The sequence below is a fragment of the Hemibagrus wyckioides genome, linkage group LG03 (genome assembly GCF_019097595.1).
Source record: "Hemibagrus wyckioides isolate EC202008001 linkage group LG03, SWU_Hwy_1.0, whole genome shotgun sequence".
Lineage (NCBI taxonomy): Eukaryota > Metazoa > Chordata > Actinopteri > Siluriformes > Bagridae > Hemibagrus > Hemibagrus wyckioides.
In genome coordinates, this window is record NC_080712.1 from 8053419 (window position 1) to 8075461 (window position 22043).

Here is a 22043-nt window from a genome sequence, read left to right on the forward strand (position 1 = left end):
CTTGTGAGGTGTGAAATACTGTAGCTTAATTTCTTTTTTACTTCGCTATTTAATGGTTGATTTGTATCTATTGCCATGGCATCATAATGATGGTATAGAGGTGGATTAATTCAGGAAGGACACCGGTGAAGGCCTAGGTGTGAAATGCACGGCTGGCCACTGGTTGATTCATACTTTTAGTGTTATAAAAGTACAATAATTAAAGCGTTATAACACTTAGCAGCATGTTAAAAAAAAGTTGGGCAGTGGAATGTACAGTAACTGAATGAAGCCTAGTTAGCCTTCAGTGATGTCACTCTCGGGGTGTAAGGGGTGTGTTCGTGAGGGGGGTGGGGGGGTGTATGGTAAAATCTGTGTTTTCCACCACCAGAAATAAATTACTCAACCAATGTGATGATTTTTTAGTCTGGATTGCATCAGTGTGTGTGTGTGTGTGTGTGTGTGTGCATATTTTGGAGTGTGACCTTTTTGCTTCACCCCTGACTAACTTTCAGGATTTGCAGCAGCTCACCAGACCTTTAAGATTTCAGGGAATCTTCCAGCTCCTGCTTGCTGGTTGAGCAGAGGAGCTCAGTGCCATTTTTAGAAGAAATGTGTGTGTGTGTGTGTGTGTGATTTATTTCTTATTTTTTGTAACCCTCCCTGTAGTTTTTCCTGATCTGAGACAAAGAGGAAGTTACATTTTAAGAAGACTGGATGTGTGCTTGAGTGAGATTATTATACCTCATGCAGTATACACTGCTCACTTCGTTATGTTCAGCATGTTAAATGTATCGCTTGAGATGCAGATGCATGGCATCGCGGATCAAATGAACTGAAACGATGCACTTTATCGTTACAGTCCTTTCGGTTTCACTTCCTACAGAAGCACTTTAGCCTATAAAAGACTATTTTGTGCTGAAATGTCTGATAACATTAGACCTAAGTGTAGAAAAGCAACTACAGAAGCAATATTAGGTGTGCATGTACAAGCAAATGTCCATTTTGGATTCTTCCAGTTGGTTTAGTCCAATTTTCTCCCACTTACCAAATACCTGCTGGTGAGTGGATTGTCTGGGCTGAATTGCACACAGGCGTGAATTTGAATGAGTGTGTGAATGAATCCTGTGATATAACAGAATCCTATTCAGGTTTTGCCTTCTTCCCAGTCTTCCAGGTTTAGACTCAGGGTTTTTTATCAAGTCAATTCAAGAAGCTTTTGTCAAGCATATATAGCTGACACAGTAGGCTACATAGTGAAATGAGACAACGTTTCTCCAGGACCCTGGTGCTACATGAAACAACAGCTACACAACGACACAACAACATAACCTTCTCAGCCGTCCTCACTATCCGCTGTAGGGTCTTGCCATTCAAGACGGTGCAATTCCCAAACCAGGCAGTGATGCAGCTGCTCAGGACGCTCTCAATGGTCCCTCTATAAAACATGGTCAGGATGGGGGGAGGGAGATGGCCTTTCCTCAGCCTTTGTAAAAAGTAGAGAAAGTTTTATGACTCTCAACAAAGACAAAGTGCTTCCTGTAGTTGAAGGAATGAAGAAAAGACTTTTATTTGCCAGGAGTTATCAGGGTTAGGAGACGTGTATGGGTTGAAAGCGTCTGATATATGCCAGTTTTTCCTTCATGATGCTTTCTTTTAATATTTAATATTAGATAATGGCATAAGAGTGTGTGGGATGGAATATGTCTTGCTGTATTTATATGTGTAAAGGTGGATACTGGTTTTAAAATGCTGCACTATTAATAGGGCTCGAAGAGTTTAGAGGGAAAAAAACCCTGCCTCCGTTTGCACTTTGGTTTGTAACACATAAACATTCCTTTTCCGCCTACCTACTGTGGTGAGACACACACACACACACACACACACAGCACCTGTGAATGGTGCATCACTGTGTGGGTTATATGGGGGAACCTAAAGAGCAAAACAACAATAATGCACATTGACCTCATTTCCAGAGCTTATATTTCCTCCATCCTACTAATTATTATTATGTTAAATAGATTTAAGCGCCAAGATATTGACTTTGTCACTGAAATAAGGAGTTCTTACTAATACAAAACATGGCTGAAAGGCTTCATGGAGCAATATTTTTCCTCTTCAGACAGAAATCAATACTGACTCATCAAAATGCCTCGAACCTTGTCTTGTATTGCAGACCAAACAGCAAATCTGGCTTTTTGAAACATGACTCCGGTTTTGTTTTACTGTAGATTCACTAAGTAGGCCAGCTGCTGCAAGTTTGTCCACCATCCCACTGTATAATGCTCTTAGTCACAGAAACCGCTGTGCACACATACACCACTGTGCGTTCGTAAATATAGCCTGGGTTTTGTGCTGTATTCACTTACACTGATTTGAACTAATCAGGAAACAGCTACAGCTCTCTGGTAGTAGCATGAACCTTTAACCATAGACTGGGGGCGGTTTTATAACTCCTCCTTAAATTCAGTGCTAAATGTCATGCCTAATAATGTAGCACTGAGTGTAACTTATAATATAACACAGTGTATGTTTTGATATTTTAAAGTGGATTTGATATGGTTTCTTTCTTTCTAGGCAAAGGGTGAATCAGTGGAACCATAACAAAGAAGAGGAACCATTTTAGGAAGCAAAGAGCCAACTAAAGTAGGAGTAGGACCCTAGCACTGTAAGTATTCCTTTTCAAATGTGTTGATTATTATGGATGAACTGAACAAAAGAGATATTTACACACCTGAATAACAATCTATGTAATATTAGGACTTCAGTATCTCAGAGATACAAGAAGATAAAAGAAGATATATAATTTAAAGATTCCTGTTTATCCAGAGACCAATTAATTGAATTTGCACCTGTTTTGGGATTCCCATATTCAGCATTGAGTTTCTTTGTCAAGTCACAGTCCATAGTGATGGCTAATGGCTCATATGAAATGAGACACTTAGGGCTTTATGAATTTGTAGATAAGTATTCATGAGTATTTCAGTTTTATCTAGTCTATTAGGGGCAGTATATTCACAGGAAAGCCATTTCTGCTCTATGAGATGCCACAAGTGCTTCTTCATAAGCATATAAAATGTGTTATCTTTAAACACTAACATTTTGTGTAAGGTTATCCAACAGAGGGGAAAAAACAAGTCTCACATGAGTCATGAGTCCTGACTCATTTTATATCAGAGTTATATCAGATTTCAGACTTTATGAAAATTCACACACTCTTTGCTGTCACCCAAATGAGGACGAGGTTCCCTTTTGAGTCTGGTTCCTCTCAAGGTTTCTTTCTCTTACCATCTAAGGGAGTTTTTACTTGCCACAGTTGCCACAGGCTTGCTCATACATTCTATGAAAACTGAAATATAAGTCTAATAGGAATCCTGTACTTTTTGTTCTTATGTAAATATTTATAGGGGCAGTGGTAGCTCAAATGGTTCAGACTCTGTGTTGTTCCACAGAAGATTGGGGTTCAAGCCCCACCACTGCCAAGCTGCCACTGTTGGGCCCTTGAGCAATACCCCCAAACCTCCACCATTCCAGGGGCAAGGCATCAAGGCTGACCCTGTGATCTGACCCCAACCCTTCAAAGATGGGATATGCAAAGAAAAAAATTTCACTATGCAGTAATGTATGTCACTGTGCACAGTATGTTACATGTCTCTCTGAAACAATGTCCATTGTTAAAAGCACTATACAAATAAATTAAAATAAGTCATTTGACTTCAAATTCATTTGTTTCTACTAATTGAAAATGTTAGATATACCGATGTCCATTCTGCCGGCAAAAACAACTTTTAAAAAACTGAGAGGTGAAGTGAAAAAGACTGATTATCTCATCATGGCACCTGTTAGTGGGTGGGATATATTAGACAGCAAGTGAACATTTTGTTCTCAAAGTTGATGTGTTAGAAGCAGGAAAAATGGGCAAGTGTAAGGATTTGAGCGAGTTTGACGAAGGGCCAAATTGTGATGGCTAGATGACTGGATCAGAGCATCTCCAAAACTGCAGCTCTTGTGGGGTGTTCCTGGTCTGCAGTGGTCAGTATCTATGAAAAGCTGTCCAAGAAAGTAACAGTGGTGAACCGGTGACAGGGTCATGGGTGGCAAGGCTCACTGATGCATGTGGGGAGCGAGGACTGGCTCGTGTGATGGTTCTGATAGAAAGGTGTCAGAATACACAGTGCATGTCAGGGCTGTTTTGGCAGCAAAAGGGGGACCAACACAATATTAGATATTAGGCAGGTGATCATAATGTTATGCTTGGTGTGCCTGGTCGGTATATATATATATATATATATATATATATATATATATATAGTTCTTCTATAAATAAACGTCTCCTTACAGAAAGCTTGACCATATTAACTAATGTTTTTCTTAGATATTTTTAATTTATTTATTAAGGACCTTATGTAGACCATCTTTTACACAAGACCATGTAAAAGAACCAGGGTGAATTAATATATCGTTACTATAGAAACCTGTGAATTAGAATTACAGCCAGAACTCTTCATGTTATAGAAATGGATCTGAACCACATTTAGATTCTACACTGATGGTTTTATTCTCTATAAATATTATATATAATACATAAAATGTAGCTGTTTTTACCCCTATAATATCCCTAACCCTATTGCTATACACTGTATTCCTGAAGTATCTAATAGTGTTAATAATAAAGCCTTGCTGAAACCCCGCCCACTGTGCTGACACGCGGGGGCGTGGTTTCGGTCGTGACGCGCGTCTCCTCCGCGGCGCTAGAGAGTCGCTTCACCTCCTGCGGTAAGGCGCATTGTTTATTTGGTTTGCACGCGCAGGTTTGTAGCGATGGATCCTTAAATACGCGAATGGTTTCTGCTCCGATACAATCATTTTCGCACTGTGGGTTGATTTGAAGCTTCTGACTGGACAGTGACCAACCGAGGTGCACCTGACCATCAACAAAAGACTCCGCGGAATCTTATTTATTCATGCATGTAATGTAAATATATGGCTGATTATATATTTATATATTATTTATATCTATATAAAAAAAATCGACACTGTTTTTCCCAGATGTGTTTTGTTTAAGGTTTATAAAACGCAGCGCTTCATCCCTCCATCCTATTTCGTCCCTTTGTTTATTTTCTTTTTATTATTTTTTCTTGTTCAGATCGTGTGATTTAATGCCCGAGTCGTCCGAGTGCGCACCCGCTCCGGCCCGCCTGCGCACAAACCCCGAGGATCTCAGCTGAATCGGATCGGAACGGATTTGGATGCCTTCGTAAGGAAATAAAGCGAGGCTGTTAAGGAGAAGATGTGGCTCCACCCGGAGGAGGTGTTGCTGGCCGGTGCGCTTTGGGTTACCGAGCGCGCAAACCCTTACTTCATCCTACAGAAGAGGAAAGGACACGGAGAAGGAGGAGGAGGACTAGCTGGTGAGATCCTCTAGCATACTTGTATACACGCTATAGATAAGCCTCTGTTCTGGACAGAGCTCATAAAGCTCACCTGGACCAGGTGGGTGATGGAGAGGAGAGGAGAGGAGAGGAGGGGGAGGCTACTGTACTGTACTCACAGTGTTTCTCCAGCCTCCAAAAATGAGATCTCATCAAAAAGACAACATCAAAGTGCTAAACTCCAGCTCTCTAGGGCCACAGTCCTGCTCTGGACTAGATCAGAGGTTCTTAATTCAATCCTCCAGGACTCAACCCACATTTTACTCTCTCAGAATAACGTAGTGCCTCCACAGCCCTACAGAGATTTGTGTTTTCCCTTCTCTAACACAGCAGATTCTCTGTGAACACTTTAGTCATTAGCCGATGAACCACTGACTATGGCTGAAACCACGTAATGGCATAGAAGATCTGTACCACCCTAGGTAGCGTTTTATTATTTGGTGGTTTTGGAATATGCCTCTACTTGATTCAGACTGTTTGCTTTAGGACTTTGTAATTTCTACCCTTATCCTGAACATTATCGTGTTCAGCATCTGGAAAATGTAACCTTTAAATGGTAGTGTATAACAGTGTACGAGAGAATATCTAGCATGTAGATGAACGTATGCTCTTTGAAGGTTTGTCAGGAATTCCTAGCTTCCTAAATGGGCTATATTTGGAACGTTGTATGGTTCTTGCATAGACAGATTTATACCACAAGGGAGAAAACTAAAGAACTTTGCAGGTTGTTAGATTTGTTAGATGGAGCCTTTTATACTCTAAAAGTCTAGCTGGCTGAAGGTAAATCTAGAACCTCTTGAGAATTAACAGCTCTTTGTTCTTGGAAGCAGATCCCAGATGTAGAGTCTTAGAACTGTGAAAATATACCATACCCAATTCAAAAAGGCTTTAAAGTCTATACTTTGGACTATTTTTAGGGATAGAGAGTAAATGACACCATTTTAATCTCACTCTCCTTTCCTAACGGTTCTTTTGTTAAGGCTTGTTGGGAAATTTGATCTTTACATGTTAACATATCGAAACAAAGAAGAGAATATCTGGCACTGTGTACAGTAATCTATAGGGTCAATAGATTACTAGGTTACTATCATCCTATTCTCTTGGACAAAAAAAAGCTTCCTCAAGGATTTTTAGTTTCCCAAATTGCTTACATTTGGAACATTGTAGGATTCTGCATAGAAGCTTGAAAGGTTCCTCCAGAGGAGCGTCCTGAAGACCTGGATGCTGGATTTTCTCGATGGAGTCATTTTGTTCCTCCTTAAAGTACAAATGATAAGGATTCTCTACAAAAAATCCCTCTGGATGAGGGGTTAGAAGTTTTATAGACAATACTTTTTCCAAAAGCGAGAAAACGGACATTCAAATACACCTTGAAGAATCCTTTATTTAATGGCATGTATAGGGATAGAGGATCATCATTTCTGTTTCCCCAATAATTCTTTGCTTTTGTATGCAGTAAAACTTTAAACTTTATTGTAAAGCCGTCTGTTGTACGGTTCTACAAAGAACTATTGAGAATTCTTTTAGAGTCTCAAAGTAAACAACTAGTACGAAGGAAAGCTTTATTCCTCGTGTTAAGCGAGAGCTCCTGAGGGGAGTTGTGGGTTTTTATAAGTTAAATATAGAGCCTGTTCCACAAACTAGGAACCCTTCATCATCTTAAAAAGACCTCGAAGACCCCCTTTTCCCGCATACTTTATTGCATTTATATGGCTAGAGGGTGAAGGGGGACCATTTTTGAAAGCAGTGTAGTTTTAAAGAGTGCTTTGCTTCAGGATTCTAGTTTTGTTTAAGTGGTTGTGCTTTACAGTGTAAAGGTAAGCTGTATGTTGTTGGGCTCTACTTAGAACCGTTAAGGAGTTACATGAGAGCACTGGATTGATTTTTTTGTTCCTGAAAGTTATTTGTAACGTCTCAGACCGACATGTTACTAAATCCTCTCATCAGACTCGGAAAAATACATAGGTTACATAACTTTAAAATCACACGGACTTGCATCCTGAGCACAAACGAAGCCAATCTAAGCTTTCCCAGTGTTGCCCAATCCTTATCCTGATGTACTCAGCAGTGCATTGTGGGATTAATCCTCTATTCTTACCCTGCTTTAAATCACCCACGGGGCTTGTAGGTGAGCTGGAGTTAAATCATGGATGTTACATCGGAGAAATAAGAAAAAATTAATTAAAAGTACTCCGGATTGGGAAACATGTCTTTAAATCATCCTGCCATGTGACTAGCATGTGAGGTGATGATTCCTATCCACTGAAGAGTCATTGGTTAGTCAGAGATGAAGTTTGATCTTTGCCTGGAAACGTAACCTTTACATTGGGATCAGTGAGCTGTGTCATTTCTTCAAAAATTGCTTGTAATATTTTGCGTCATTATAGAATCTGGGTATGTATGTGTGATTCATCAGACTGTTTTTATACATGGAACACGGACAGTTTGTGCAGGCAGACATGGAGCAAAACATTCCTGCTGAATCATTGCCTTAGCTGTGTGTGTGTGTGTGCCTCTGCTGCTCATACACAGTAGCTTGACTGCACTCCAGTGAGCTAATCTCAGATGTTTGACTATTTACAGATTTTTATTTACAGACTATTTTATTTATTTCAGACAGACAAGATAAGCATAGCGCAATACACCGTGTGTGGGGGGGGGTATTTTTTTTTATTACTCAAGTCTACTCTCATTCACAGGGTCACCTGTACTATAAAGAGCATAATCAAATTAATGAAAGGGGTCTGATAAACCATTCAGGAAAGTCAGTGCAGAGTACAAAAGTTAAGAGGCCGACATGCCTGCCTGGGTTTCCTTATCAGTGTTCAGAGTCAGGTCAGGGTTACGTCTCACAAGCCTCTGTGATTGCTCAATTGAAGCTTCTTCATGCTTTGATCTTTTGAGTCAGGATGTGCTGCAATGAATGACGTTCTTCTGTGAAGCAGTTAAGGCTGTTAAGGGGTGAGGGGAGCCGATAAAAAAATATATTATTTAGGTCATTCATTACATTTGGCAGGTGCTTTTATCCAAATTGAAGCCAATTGAGCTGAGCAGATGAAGTCTAAAGGGTCTAACAGTGGCAGCTTGATGAGATTGGGATTGGAATTTCCATCGTTCTAATTTGTATTCCAGCGTCCTCACCGCTGAGCCACCATTACCATCATTCATAGTTCAAAAAGCATTAACTTTGCAAATTCGTATTTAACCAGTTTTATTTATTAGCCATTCAACTAAATGTTTTTGAGAGATTTTTTTTAAATGCACTACCCGGGTTTGATTCTGGGATTCTGTCGCGGAGGGGAATAATCATTGAGAAATCATTCTCAAGAATGCCTAATTTTATACATTACTTTATGGTTTTGTGGTTTTTGCCAAAAGAAAGATACACTGCCTTATTGTACTTAATATTTATGAAACTATGTGTTAATGGCGCAGTGGGTAACACGGCCACTTCACAGACTCACAGCTGCAGGATGCTAGATTTTAAATTGCGCTTAGGTGTGTGAATGGGTGTTTAAATTGGTGTTTGAATTGGTGTGTGAACAGGTTTGTGTGTGAAGCCTTAAGCAATGAAATGAGGTGTAGTATCTTCCATTTGAATGCCTTCTTTGGTTCATATGTCTGAACACTAATGCTTTTAGAGAAAGCCCACACCTGAAGCTCTACCCTTTTCATGGTCTTTATCTTCCAGTGACCAAATTTCTACACACACCACCATCCTGAGCCCGAACGCGTGTCATAATTTGTCACGTTTATCCCAGCTAAACGTGACCACGGGACTCCACAATGCTGCGTTTTTGTTGTAGACATGTGAACAGCACACCTGACCTAGGACTTGTTTGTTTTTGTAGTTAAAAAATAAAGCACATGTGCTGAGAAGCTGCCTAATGCCCTACAGGTTTGGCAGTCCTAAAAAGAAAAAGGTTCTGTGAGGGTAAGAATGTTGGTTGGGAGAACGACGCATGCGCTCGAGGATGGCGATGATGTCACTGTTATGTAAATGTGTGAGTGTGATGTGCCAGTTGGCACTGAAAGGGGAGGCAGAGAGCCTGGCACATAGGTCCTGCCCTTACTGCAGCCTGAACCCAGAGGAGGCTGGGAAAGCTAGTGAGAGGGCCAATTCTCCAGAGGCACATGGCCTCGACACAGCATTTGGCACCTGGAGCTAAATCGGATCAAACCTGAGCGTGTGGCATTAACTAACACAACCAATGAAGCTTGGATTAAGCTGCCAAGATGGAAAACTCCAAACAGCACTCCCCTCAAATCCTTAAATGTGTGTTTTTAGTAAACAGGCATCAGATTCACTTTGCTCATGTAAAATTGATAAGAATGGACAAAATAATAGCTGGTAAACACTCAAATCCTCCATTAAAAGACTCATTTCCACTGCAGATTTCAATCAGATCCTTGCTCACATAAGTCCCAACTCTTTGTCCTGATGACCATGTAAAAAATAAGCCATAGAAAATGCTAGAGGAAGAACAGTGTTGTTGTTAGTGCAATAGAGAAGTGAGGACAGCATCTCCTCAGTTTATTGCTCTCTACCTCAGACCTCTTAGCTTCATGTTATTCGAGACCATATTGATTTGAAGCTTTTGCCCGAGAGCCTAGAGGCCGAATGGTGAAGTATCGAAAGCTGACTACAGTGAGAAAGAATGACAATGAGAGAAATGATTGTTCTGCTGAAAGCCTGGTCTGTGGTTTTCAACATTGAGCAGAACAGTAGATTGGTTTGTAACTCAGGACAATACGTTCCCGGTAATGACCTTGCCTCCATCTCTATCCTCAAAACATCATGTGATGTCTGCTGTTCCTCTCAAGCAAGCAAGGAAATCACAGCTCACTCTGCCTAAAGAAGGAACTGAAAGCGTCATATGGTCGAGAGGAGTCTTCACTCTTCCACATTTATGGCCAGGATTAGAGAGGAAACCGAGTTCTATTATGCTTACTTGCCTTTGAAGGAATTTACAGACCCAGTCAACGACAGGATGCAATTTTTGCCATGTGTTTTGAGTGCACTTGGCTCTAGTCTGCGCTAGTTAATAGATCATACTAATTCAGCATCGGACGTTGACAAAAAAGCTAGGCTGGTTTGTTTGCCTCAGTCTTAAAATTATATGATATCTTATCAATACTGGATGTCGGTGTAAGCACTGATACCACTACAGTAGTGCCGTATCTTATTTATTTACTACAGCAATACACAATTTGTGATGTTTCTCTTTATATACTTTTTATGCTATAGGTTTCAGGTTTTCTTATTATACCAATGCCTCCTGCTGGTTACTTTGTGTTTCTCGTGTTGTATTTAAATGGAACGTTTTCAGGGCAACAGGAAGTGATAATCAGTTTGGTAATGTTCTCGTGCCATGTCATGTTACTTAGACCTACTGTGTGATTGAATGGGAATTTTGAAAGGACGTGCTTATTGTAAGATTGAACCCGATTCTAGTTCATGCTTGATGTATAGTCTAGTGAATTATGACTCCTGTGCAACACAAATGAGTTCCTGTGTTGTTTTACGCTCATTCAAGCCTGATTTGTGATGTAGCATGAGCAGCAGTTCTAAAAGATATAGCAAACTGTTTCATGTGTTGAATTAAGCATGTGTGCTCTTGGCGGTCTTGTGTAACAAGTGGGCCGGAATTGGCAAATGACCCAAAATAAATAAAGCAGGTGATCTGGATGCAGGTGATCTGGAATGAAACGCATTTTTAAGGATTTGTGTGTAAGTGAGAAGTATTTGAGAAATGTTGTTTATTGTATGTCAAGGAAAAGGAGACGGTTGAGCAGGATGAACAAGTTCACTAGCTCTACATCATGTCCCAACAATCACCAAAAGAACCTTTCCGTTTGGCCTAAATCCACAAAACACGGCCTTTTCAGTGCTTAGTTAATATCTAGAGCTACTGTTGGGAAACAAGCCCTGAACTGTGTTTTGTCATATTGTTATTTCTCTGTTTCATCAGTATAACTCTGGTGATTAATCTTAATCATACCACTTAGTTTGTGCCAGTCATCACATAATGAGCTTTTCGGGTACCGTGATACTATCAGCACATGATCGCTTTTTTTTTTTAAGGATCAGCCTGATTAGATCTCATTTAGAAGAAAAACATCATATGAACATTAATTAATGTAAAAAAAAATAGTGGCAAAAGAAACTGATATTGTACTGAATGTTAAGTGTTAAATGCAAAAAAAATAAAACTTTTTGAGCTGGCACAGTGTGTGGCCTAGTGTAATTTGATGGAATGTGAAAATGATGGTGGAGCACTGACAACAATAAAAAATGGAAAAAGGAACAGTGAGATGACTGGAAATGTACTCACTTGGTTTTCTGCCCTGCTCACTGCATTCATGCCACACTTGGGTTCACTTGGAAGCAGCCTAAGCCGTATCTAGAGTGGCCTTCATTTGGTTCATAGCTGATTTATTTAGAACATAGGTGGAGGCATTTATACATATTTCAACCCACACCAGTCTCTTTCAGTGTATCATAGATGTACAAAGGAAACATTGTCCTCTTGTGTAACTCCTTGGTTGGTATTTAAAGTAAAAACCATTGCACCTTCATCAGGTGTGAAGTTGCACAACAATGCTGTAAAGACCACTTAGGTGTGAAAGTTTTCACCTCCACCAGACGTTATTTGAAACAGTGACTAACCATGATACCTTCTCAGTCAGGTTGTGTTTCCCACCACTCATATGGTTTCATAAGTATTACACTGAGTGTTACTAAACATGGAAGTATATAATGAACATTTCATAAAACTAATACTAATCGTTTTTCTTGTGCAATAACCACATCACTGGCCATAGGATTACATGCTTGTCAAGTAGATCCTCAGTCGACATCAACACACTAATGCTCCTGTGGTTGAATGAGCACCGTGCTCCAAAATCTAATTGAAAGCCTTTGGTGTGTACGATTTTTTCATGTTAATGTCTATGGTTTTGGAATGTGCACATGGGTGTGATGGCTAATTGTAACACATGGTGATGTGGCAATACTTATATGGTGACATGAGATAGTACAGCCTTTCATAATGGAGGGGCTTTTGTACCTTAAGGCTATTACCTGTAGTAAACGACATCTGAGTCATCTGGTCTAAAAGACCGCTATGAAAAGTACAAAAACCAACCTGCCTGCTTTAGGGTTACCAGGATCCACTACACCAGCCAGGCCTAGGGGGGTATTAACCTCAAACCTCAAACCAAAAACCCAAACTGGCAAGTTGGAGCCATGTTGTGGGTCCACCATCTTCAAAATGGAGGGTCATGTTCAGTGCCAGTTGGGGAGCCTGAACAGTCTTAGATGGAGTAGACTTTTGAGCTTGACAACCAGGAGAGCCTTGGAGGAAAGTGTAGAAATGATTATGTGGAAATATGTGGAGAATATTATCAGCGTGACCAGTAATTAATTCCATATATTTTTTTCCAAAGAAGGCTTTAGTTTGACAACCTTCCTGTAGTGTAGTGGACATTATGGAATCTCTTGGATAGCATTAGGACAGATGATATTCCCAGAACAAATAATTAAATTAGAAACCTGCAAATCATATGAGATGTTGCTCAGAGAACAACATGAGTCAGACCACACAATCCATGAAGTGTTGTAGCATTCAGAAAATGATTGGAAATCAACTACCACACCTGGAGGACACCTGTAACTTGTGATGCCTACACAAATCTACAAGGACCTCACTCCTACTGCCTTCTGTTTGTTATAAGTGTTTATGCCCACACCTCCAGATAAGTAAAAGCTTCTTATCCAGGGCAATCACGTTTCTTAGTCAGTATCCCGGAAACATGGAACGAAAAGCCAGCTCTGGCAGGTGCACAGTCACACATTTGCTAAACTGCTGAACATCAGAAAAAGATAAGCTGATAAGTACAAAAACACAATGTCACACCTTCATGGGCAATATTACAGCACTAATCCTCTGCACTAGCACAGACTGCACTCAGATTTCTGTCTCTAACCACACTCTGTGTTCTTGAACAGGTCTGGGGCTGTTTTTCTGTGGTAGATTTGCACGTTTACATGAATATTTTAACTCAATTTGTCACTCAAATTTCTATAAACCTATCCATGTGTTTAACAGTACAGGACAGTGTACATGGCCTGTTTATACGTACTTTAGATTTAGTGTATTATGTTTATAGATTTCTTTATAATAATACTGTATTATATCTTATTATGCAGTATTCTATTCTATTCAATTCAATTTTATTCTGGGATTATGGAAATTATTCCATTATTCCGGTGGTGGCTCAAGTGGTTAAGGCTCTGGGTCGTTGACCGGAAGATTGGGGGTCCAAGCCCCAGCACCGCCAAGTTGCCACTGTTGGGCCCTTGAGCAAGGCCCTTAACCCTCTCTGCTCCAGGGGTGCTGTATAATGGCTGACCCTGCGCTCTGACCCCAACCTCCAAGGATGGGATATGCGAAGAAAAGAATTTCACTGTGCAGTAATGTATATATGACAAATAAAGGCAAATTATAATTATTATTATATTTTAATTTCTATTGTACAATGGCATTATAACTTCCAGCCACCTTGTTGTTGTGTTAATTATCTTAATCATTTTATGTGTAACAGGGCCACTCTGGGTGAAAAGTGTACTATTGGTGAGATTAACTGTATATCAGCATTTGTGAATGTATATTGCAATTATTATATTCTCATGGATGCAGACATGCGATTTATTCCTAAATTCAGAACCCTGTTTGTTCCTGCAGGCTTGTTGGTGGGAACTCTGGACGTTGTGCTGGACTCCAGTGCACGCGTGGCTCCGTACAGGATCCTTTATCAGACACCTGACTCGCTGGTATACTGGACCATCGCCCACGGTAAATCACAGTGCTTCATACTCTCCTCTCCCCGCTGCTTCTAGAATATTCCCTCACATCTTGCCCTCTTGTTCTCCACTGTCTTCCGAGTGCCAAGCATTACCTCATTCTCCACTGGGTTTAAAGGGGAAGTCAAAGGCTTAAAAGTAAATTATCCTCATCCTCCTCCCATTTAAATGGTGTTTAGATGCCGACTGTGGAATGATGTGTATGATCTCAGCCAGTTTGGTGTATGTGTATGATCTCAGCCAGCCAGTTGGTTCAGTTCAGGGTTTTGTGTTGGCTTTGCTGTTGTGTGCTTCATTGTACACTGCAACTAATACAGTATTGATTGCAGACTCCAAAATCTCCCTCTTAGCTGCAGGCTTTTAAGAATAGTGCATCTGGGCGTGCTTAATTGAATTTGGCCTAGGCACTTACGCTAGCCGAGCCTGGTGTTTCTCCATGCTACAGTCTCTTATAACACACAGTTAAAGCTGTAGTGTGAAGCAAAATATAGTGGTCTTAGGGGTTGATAAAAGGACAAACTGGATGTCAGATGGTGCGAAGATGCTAAAAGAACAGTGTAGTCTATTGTAAGGACATGTGTCTTTATTTCCTTTGAGACAAAGAGCCCCCCCCTTCAGCCCCTGGGGAGAGATTGTGTTCACTGCTTTTAGCTCTAATGTGGTTTGAAGAGAGCTGCAGGGTGGGAGCCACTCACTGACATATTTTTGAGGTTTCACTTCCTTGCTAATCTTAGCTTCAAATACTCTTGGCTCTGTATATATTACTATGGATTGAATTTGCATGTTTGTTTATCAGAAGCAACATTCATTTCTAGGCTAAACACTTACATACAAGGAATTTATCAGGGTGATGGTTAGATAATGCTGCAGAACAAAATATGTAGAGTCTTACCATCTTATAATCTTCAGGCTAATACACACACACTCTGCATGTAAGCTGTGATTGCAGTCAGGTAAAGAATGAAACATTACTCTAGCTGCTGTTCCTTTGTGTCCTGAGTGATTTACTCTATTTCTATAATTATGTGAAAAATCAGAGTGTGAGGGATTTGTGTGTATTTCTTAGCCATTTACTGTATAGTGACATTTAAAGCCTGCAACACAGGGCGCCCACCATAAAAGTACCACGAATAAACATCTCCTCAGTGACAACTTCACAATATAGACTGTTAAATGGCTCAAGGTTCTTTATTTGTCCCAGATATTATATGTGTGATGTAAGGTAGTGAAATGTTTTTTCTCGTCCCACGGTGCAACAACGAGCAACAGAAAAACAAATAGAGAATTAGAATGAACTAAAACATAGAAACAGAATAGAGTAAAATGAGATAAACATATAATATTATAAAAAGCAATAGCAATATAATATTATATAATAATAATAATAATAATACAGTGAAACCTCAGCATATGAATGTAATTTGTTTTTGTATTGAGAAACAATTTTCTCATAAGAAATAATGTAAATGCAGATAATCCGTTCCAGCCACCCAGAAATATGACCAATACGAAGCGTATGTAAACTGTATGGCTGTTTACAAAGAACTGACCTAAGACAAGCATTCCATGTCAAGGGTCCTCACAGGAAGTCGTGCCACCAAGCTTGGGCTAAAACTAGAACAGACCGCCCACACCACCAATCTGTCAACAAAAAAAACACGTGAAATATCACCTAGTTTTTGAACACATGCCGAAGGCAACATTGGTATCGTGGGTTGACTTTTTCCAAACAGCTTTCGCTGGCTGAAAAAAAAATTTCGTAAAACTTTCCACTGACGCAAACAAGTTATAAACGGCTCCCGGATGTACACGTGACTTAGCCGGAGTTCAGTTTGGTTTGTTTGTATGCCAAAAATGCTTCATATGCCGATTCAAATTTCTTGCAAAATTTCAATTCTTGAGAGCGAAAATTCATAAGGGAGGACATTCGTATGCTGAGGTTCCACTGTATAGTAAAATATAGTTAACATTATCTCTTCTATCAGCTATAACCAGTCATTTTGACAAAAAATACAGAGGACCCGTCCCTCATACTCTATTTCTGACTGTTACAAAGTGCTAACATTGGAGACGCCTACCGTGAAAGTGAAATAAACGTCTCCTCACTGAAAACTTCACAATATCAACTATTAAATGTTTCTTATTCATTCATCTTCAATGGCCAACTTCAGTAAACCAGGTCAAGGCGATGGTGAATTCTGGGCTCAAAATGGAAAATTCTAACATTTTTCTGCCTCAAGTGCGTGTCACATTAAATTAAATGTATAAAGCAGTACACAGCAGTAAAAATTCTGAACCTTATGTAACCTGCAGCAAAACACTGCATAAAACGAGGGCTGTGATTTGGCTTCTGTGGATTTGCCACATTAAAAGATTTCTACAGCTTACTTCCAGTCTCATTAATACCACGTTATTAATAAAATACTTTCCGTGCCGTGTTATGAAGTGCAGAGCAGAATATTCCGTCTTATCTGCGGATTAGAACTTCTTGTTTATATGGACCAAGCTCCAAAACCCAAGCTCATTACTGTAAGTTCCAGAATACTCCTGCTTTCTGGGATAAAAAATGAAATAAAACAAGACAGTGTTTGGTGCAATAGGAAAGTGATCATTGAGAAGGTGGCTCGTTTTTTCTGTTAGATCTTACGTTAAAGCAGCTATAAGTTAGTTAGTTAGTAAATAATATTTATTAACCAGAATCAAAACTAGAGAGAATATATATATATATATATATATATATATATATATATATATATATATATAATTCTTTAACAAACAAACAAAAAACTCACGAAAAATGAAAGTAAATAAATAAAAATACATAGTAATATAAAACCAAATAAGACAAAAACAACTTCCATGATGGTTATACTCAAAGTCATTTCCAAGTACCATAAATTCCACCAGCGAAAGGAAATATGAAATGCTCCTTTGTTTCATGATGTTTTTAAATCAATGTATTTTATTTGTATAGTGCTTGTAATGGACATGGCCTCAAAGCAGCTTTGCAGAAGTATAGAAACATTTTTAAAAAATGATAACGTTTTAAGTTAAATTACTTTTATCCCTAACATTTATCCCTCATGAGCAAGCCTGAGGTGATGATGGCAAGGAAAAACTCCCTGAGATGATATGAGGAAGAAACCTTGAGAGGAACCAGGCTCAGAAGGGAACCTCCTCCTCATTTTGGAGACACTGGACAATAAATAATGTAAACCAACTGAATAATGTCCTTTGAGCAAAGATTTTAATATCAGTGTTTTTACAGAAATAAAGGATATAAAATAAGTAGGTATGACCTGACGTTACACATTTGCCCTGACACTGAGACTCCTTCCAAAGAATCATGAATCAGCTGTAGAAATAATAGCATAGAACAGGCATGTGAGTATAAACCCATGATTTGTCATTTAGACATTGTTCCGTTGTCAGTTTGATTTATCAGGCATAAACTTTTTTTTTATATTTAGTAGAGGATAACAGGAAGTAGTTTATGAATAGTCATGCAACAAAAAGTCACAACCAAGATGCTACGACATTAGCACTGAAAAGAACATAGTGAAGCAACGATGCGTTGTATATTCACTAAACCACGGTGTCTGAAATGGCTGAGTATTAACTTTGTCCAGAGGCCAAAAAATGGAATTTGTGCCCATGTTAAGCATTAAATATCTTTGTCATGTCACACTCCACTACGGTTATTAATGGCTGGTATGAAAGTAGACATCTTGAGAATTTGTGAGAAAATAAGAATTTTTCCTAACTTACTATGGGAAATATATCCATAGAAAAATTCCAGAAAAAGACAAAAATGGTTAGTTTTTTCACCCAAATGTTTCTATCTTCAATGTAAATGGTGATATCAAACCCATTTCTGCCCTCTGAAATGCCCCAAGTGCGTCTTCTCTAAAATTTGAAGGTTTTATCTACAAAACACTGAAAGCCAACAGAGTCCTGACTCATTTTATATCAGACTTGCTACCAGAAAATAATTCATTTTATTTTATATTGATTGAAAATGTCGCACAAGTCAGGTTCCATTCCAATGAAACGCCACTGTACATATGCTAACCATCACGACATACACATTTTTAAGTTACTTAACTGAAATGAACGTTAGATGTAAAGAAATGCTTATATTTACATTTATTTATACATTTTTCTGTACCGTGATTCAACAGTTAATGCAACAACATGAAACATGACACATTTTTCTTCACTAAGATCCGTCCCTGACTGGAATTTCACTTCAGCAATTTGCCTTTTGAAGCATGACCCAACACTATTTGCTAATATTTTTTTCTTCCTACCCAAGGATTTTCACGGTGATATCATACGTTCAGAGATGGGTAAAAGCCATTTCCATTTTAATGGAAGATTAAGAAAATGTTTCGAGGCTGAATTTTCTAATGAAAATTTTAGAATTTGCATAATATCCATTTTTTTTTTTAATCCTACCAAGATGATGAATGAAGGAGAGTAAGTCATTTGTTACTGTGGTGGCTCATGGTAGTGTGTGTGTGTGTGTGTGTGTGTGTGTGCGTGTGTGTGTGCGTGTGTGTGTGCGTGTGCGTGTGTGCGTGCGTGTGTGCGTGCGTGTGTGCGTGCGTGTGTGCGTGCGTGTGTGTGCGTGCGTGTGTGTGCGCATGTGTGTGCGCGTGTGTGTGCGCGTGTGTGTGCGCGTGTGTGTGCGCGTGTGTGTGCGTGAGACAGGGAGCTCCCGTAGAGAGATCACTGAACACTGGGAGTGGCTGGAACACAACCTCCTGCAGACGCTGTCTATATTTGAGAATGAGAATGACATCACTACCTTTGTCAAGGGCAAGATTCAGGTAACACACACACACACACACACACAATAAATTTGACCTTATTATTTCCGAGCCTGTCTGTGTGTTCACAAGGGATTCTGAAATGTCTTGTATTTCTACACTGAGGTCATCTCTTCCACTTCCTCAGCTCTTTTCTGCAGTTATTAACTGATTTAGCACTTTATAACACCCCAGTGAGGCTTCATACTAAGTGTAATAGTTATAAAGCAAATTACAGAGACCATACTGGGTAAATGCCATAACAGTTAAAGTAGAAACATCAGAAAAAAGGTGTTTGAACTGTAAGTTTGCATTTATGGCATTTGGCAGATGCCCTTATCCAGAGCAACTTACATTTTTATTAAATTTTTATACAACTGAGTAATTGAAGGTGAGGGGCCTTGCTCAGGGGCCCAGCAGTGGCAGCATGGTGGACCTGGGATTTGAGCTCACAGCCTTCCAATCAGTAGTCCAACACCTTAGCCACTAATCTGCCACATTCCCCATATAGTGTGCTCAAAACCTTTTGACTTCCAGTGCAGATATGCTTATAAATGTGCACCCCCTCCAAAAGTATTGGAATGACCAAGCCATTTATTTCGTTTGTTTCTGCTTTTATTTCCTGATACATCTTGTTGTGGTAGACAGCTGAGAAGATGGCACCTTTTTTTTGAACCCACAACTCTTCACATGATCAAAAATAATGGAACATGTGACCAGCAGGTGTTTCTTCTTGTACCCTTAAAGATTGATTAAAGTGTCCATTCTTGGTAGAAAACAGTACAGGACAGATACACAAAATACACAATATTCTATCTATATTGTGTATTTTGTGTACTTGTTCTGTGGTGTTTTGTTTTGTTTTGTTTTGTCTTGCACTGTTTGCACCAGGTTGCACACGTTGCACTTTATGTAGCTAGGACAACTTACTTTCAGTCTTTCAACTTACTTTCAGTCCTTAGCTCTGTGTTTTATGTAGCACCCGGGTCCTAGAGAAACGGTGTCTCATTTCACTGTGTACTGCATCAGCTATATATGGTTAAAATGACAATAAAAGCTTCTTGACTTGACTTGACTTGGTTTGAGTCTGGGGGTTACCCTGGTAAAGATTGTGTTTTTGTTAAAAAGGATAAACCAACATGAAGACCAGAGAGCTGCCTATGGGAAATTAAGGGGGAAATTAATCAGAGCACTGCACAAGCATTGAGCATTGCAAATACCATAAGTTGGTATGTCCTGAAAGAGAAAGAAACCACTGGTGTATTAACAACCGGACATAAAACAGGTCAGCTGAGGAAAACAACAGCAGTTGATGACAGAAACATTATGAGAGCTGTGAAAAAAACCTTAAAAACAGTTAGTGACGTCGAACAACCTCCTCAGAGCAGGAGTGAAGGTCTCACAATCCACCATTTGAAGAAGCAGAAATATAGAGCACAAACCACAAGATACAGTTAAGAGTCAGAATTTCCCAGATTGGAATTTGCAAAGAAATATAGAGAAGAGCCACAGAAGTTTTGGAACCAAGGCGAACCTCTACCAAAGTGACGGAAGTGTGGAGAAAGAAAGGATCTGCTCATGATCCAAAACATACAACCTTATTAATCAAGCACAGAGGCGGTAGCGTCATGGCTTGGGCTTTGCATGGCTGCTTCTGGACCAGACTCACTACCCTTTATTGATGATGAAATGGGAGCAGAATGAATTGCAGACGTTTACAGGAAAATTCTCTCTGCCAATTTAATGCATCCAGTTTAATTGGGAGGAACTCCATCGTGCAACAAGACAATGACCTAAAACACAGGACTTCATCAGGGGAAAAAGTGGAAGATTTTACACTGTTCAATAACCAGATGCTAACAGAATTGAGCATCATTTCACGTATTAAAGAGCAGACTGAAGGGAGAAACCAACTGAAACAAAGAAGAACTAAAAGTAGCTGCAGAAAAAGCCTGCAAAGACATCACAAAAAAAAGAATGCAACAGTTTGGTAATGTCGGTAGGTTGATGCAGTTACAACCAAAGGTATAAATATCAGGAAATGAAAACTAAAATTATGATCTCAAACCCAGAATGTCTTATAGCAAAAACAAAAGAACTTCCTGTTCCAATACTTTCAGAAGTGACTATAGAGGTGACAGTAGCAACCAAGCGCTTAATATGAAACTTGGAATAAAGTTCATCAGTTTTTTTTTCCACCATCTTCACTTTCCTAACCCCAATCCTAGTTTCGAAATGACTGTTCTGTGGTTTAGTGTTGGTGGCTTGTTAAAGTGTAAAAGTACATCCTGTACTGCGTATGTTTTATGTAGAAATGATCAATTAATTATTCTTAAAGGTGTATTTGCATTACAGAATTGTAGACTTTTACACAATACTTTTATATCCATTGAAGTCCATTTTACTCTGCTGCATTGTGTTGTACTATAACTGTATTGTTATATAACTACGTCCATCCCTGAGCTGTCTGACAAGCTGACAGCGGTGTTTAACAAAATCTGCAGCTTCTGTGAACTGTGAGATATTTACTCTTTGTTTTCTTTTTAATTTGTTGCTTATCTCTTCCCCCTTCAAAGGGCATCATTGCTGAATACAACAAAAATCATGACAATAAGGAGGACGACGACACGGACAAGTTCAAGGAAGCCACAGCTAAGTTTCGGAGGTTGTTCGGGATGCCAGACGAAGAGAAGCTGGTGAACTATTACTCTTGCAGTTATTGGAAGGGCCGAGTGCCCAGGCAGGGTTGTCTCTACCTCAGCATCAACCACCTCTGCTTCTACTCGTACCTGCTGGGCAAGGAGGGTGAGCCAAGCACCTACTCTTGATACAAGCATATAATATGTGCATATGTGGCTTAAGTTGGGTGTAATTCTTGTTTTGCTCTAATTATTGATGTTTTGTAAAAAAAAAAAAAAAATAGATGTACATAGGGATCATTCAGTTCAGGTGTTG

General features: G+C 39.4%; 1 protein-coding gene across 3 annotated transcripts in view; it reads left to right on the forward strand.

Moving 5' to 3' along the window:
- Positions 1 to 2628: 2628 nt before the first annotated feature.
- tbc1d9 (TBC1 domain family, member 9 (with GRAM domain)) overlaps positions 2629 to 22043 on the forward strand; it is a 50387-nt gene continuing 30972 nt past the window's right edge. Inside the window, exons 1-5 of one of the 3 annotated variants that reach the window (XM_058385871.1) lie at positions 2629 to 2647; positions 5126 to 5390; positions 14159 to 14269; positions 18991 to 19109; positions 21665 to 21893. In XM_058385871.1, the coding sequence (XP_058241854.1) occupies positions 5270 to 5390; positions 14159 to 14269; positions 18991 to 19109; positions 21665 to 21893 (580 nt within the window). In that variant the 5' untranslated portion in view covers positions 2629 to 2647; positions 5126 to 5269. Of the gene's footprint in view, positions 2648 to 4741; positions 4955 to 5125; positions 5391 to 14158; positions 14270 to 18990; positions 19110 to 21664; positions 21894 to 22043 lie in introns of those variants that run through there. The other 2 variants (XM_058385869.1, XM_058385870.1) reach the window with 2 other exon arrangements.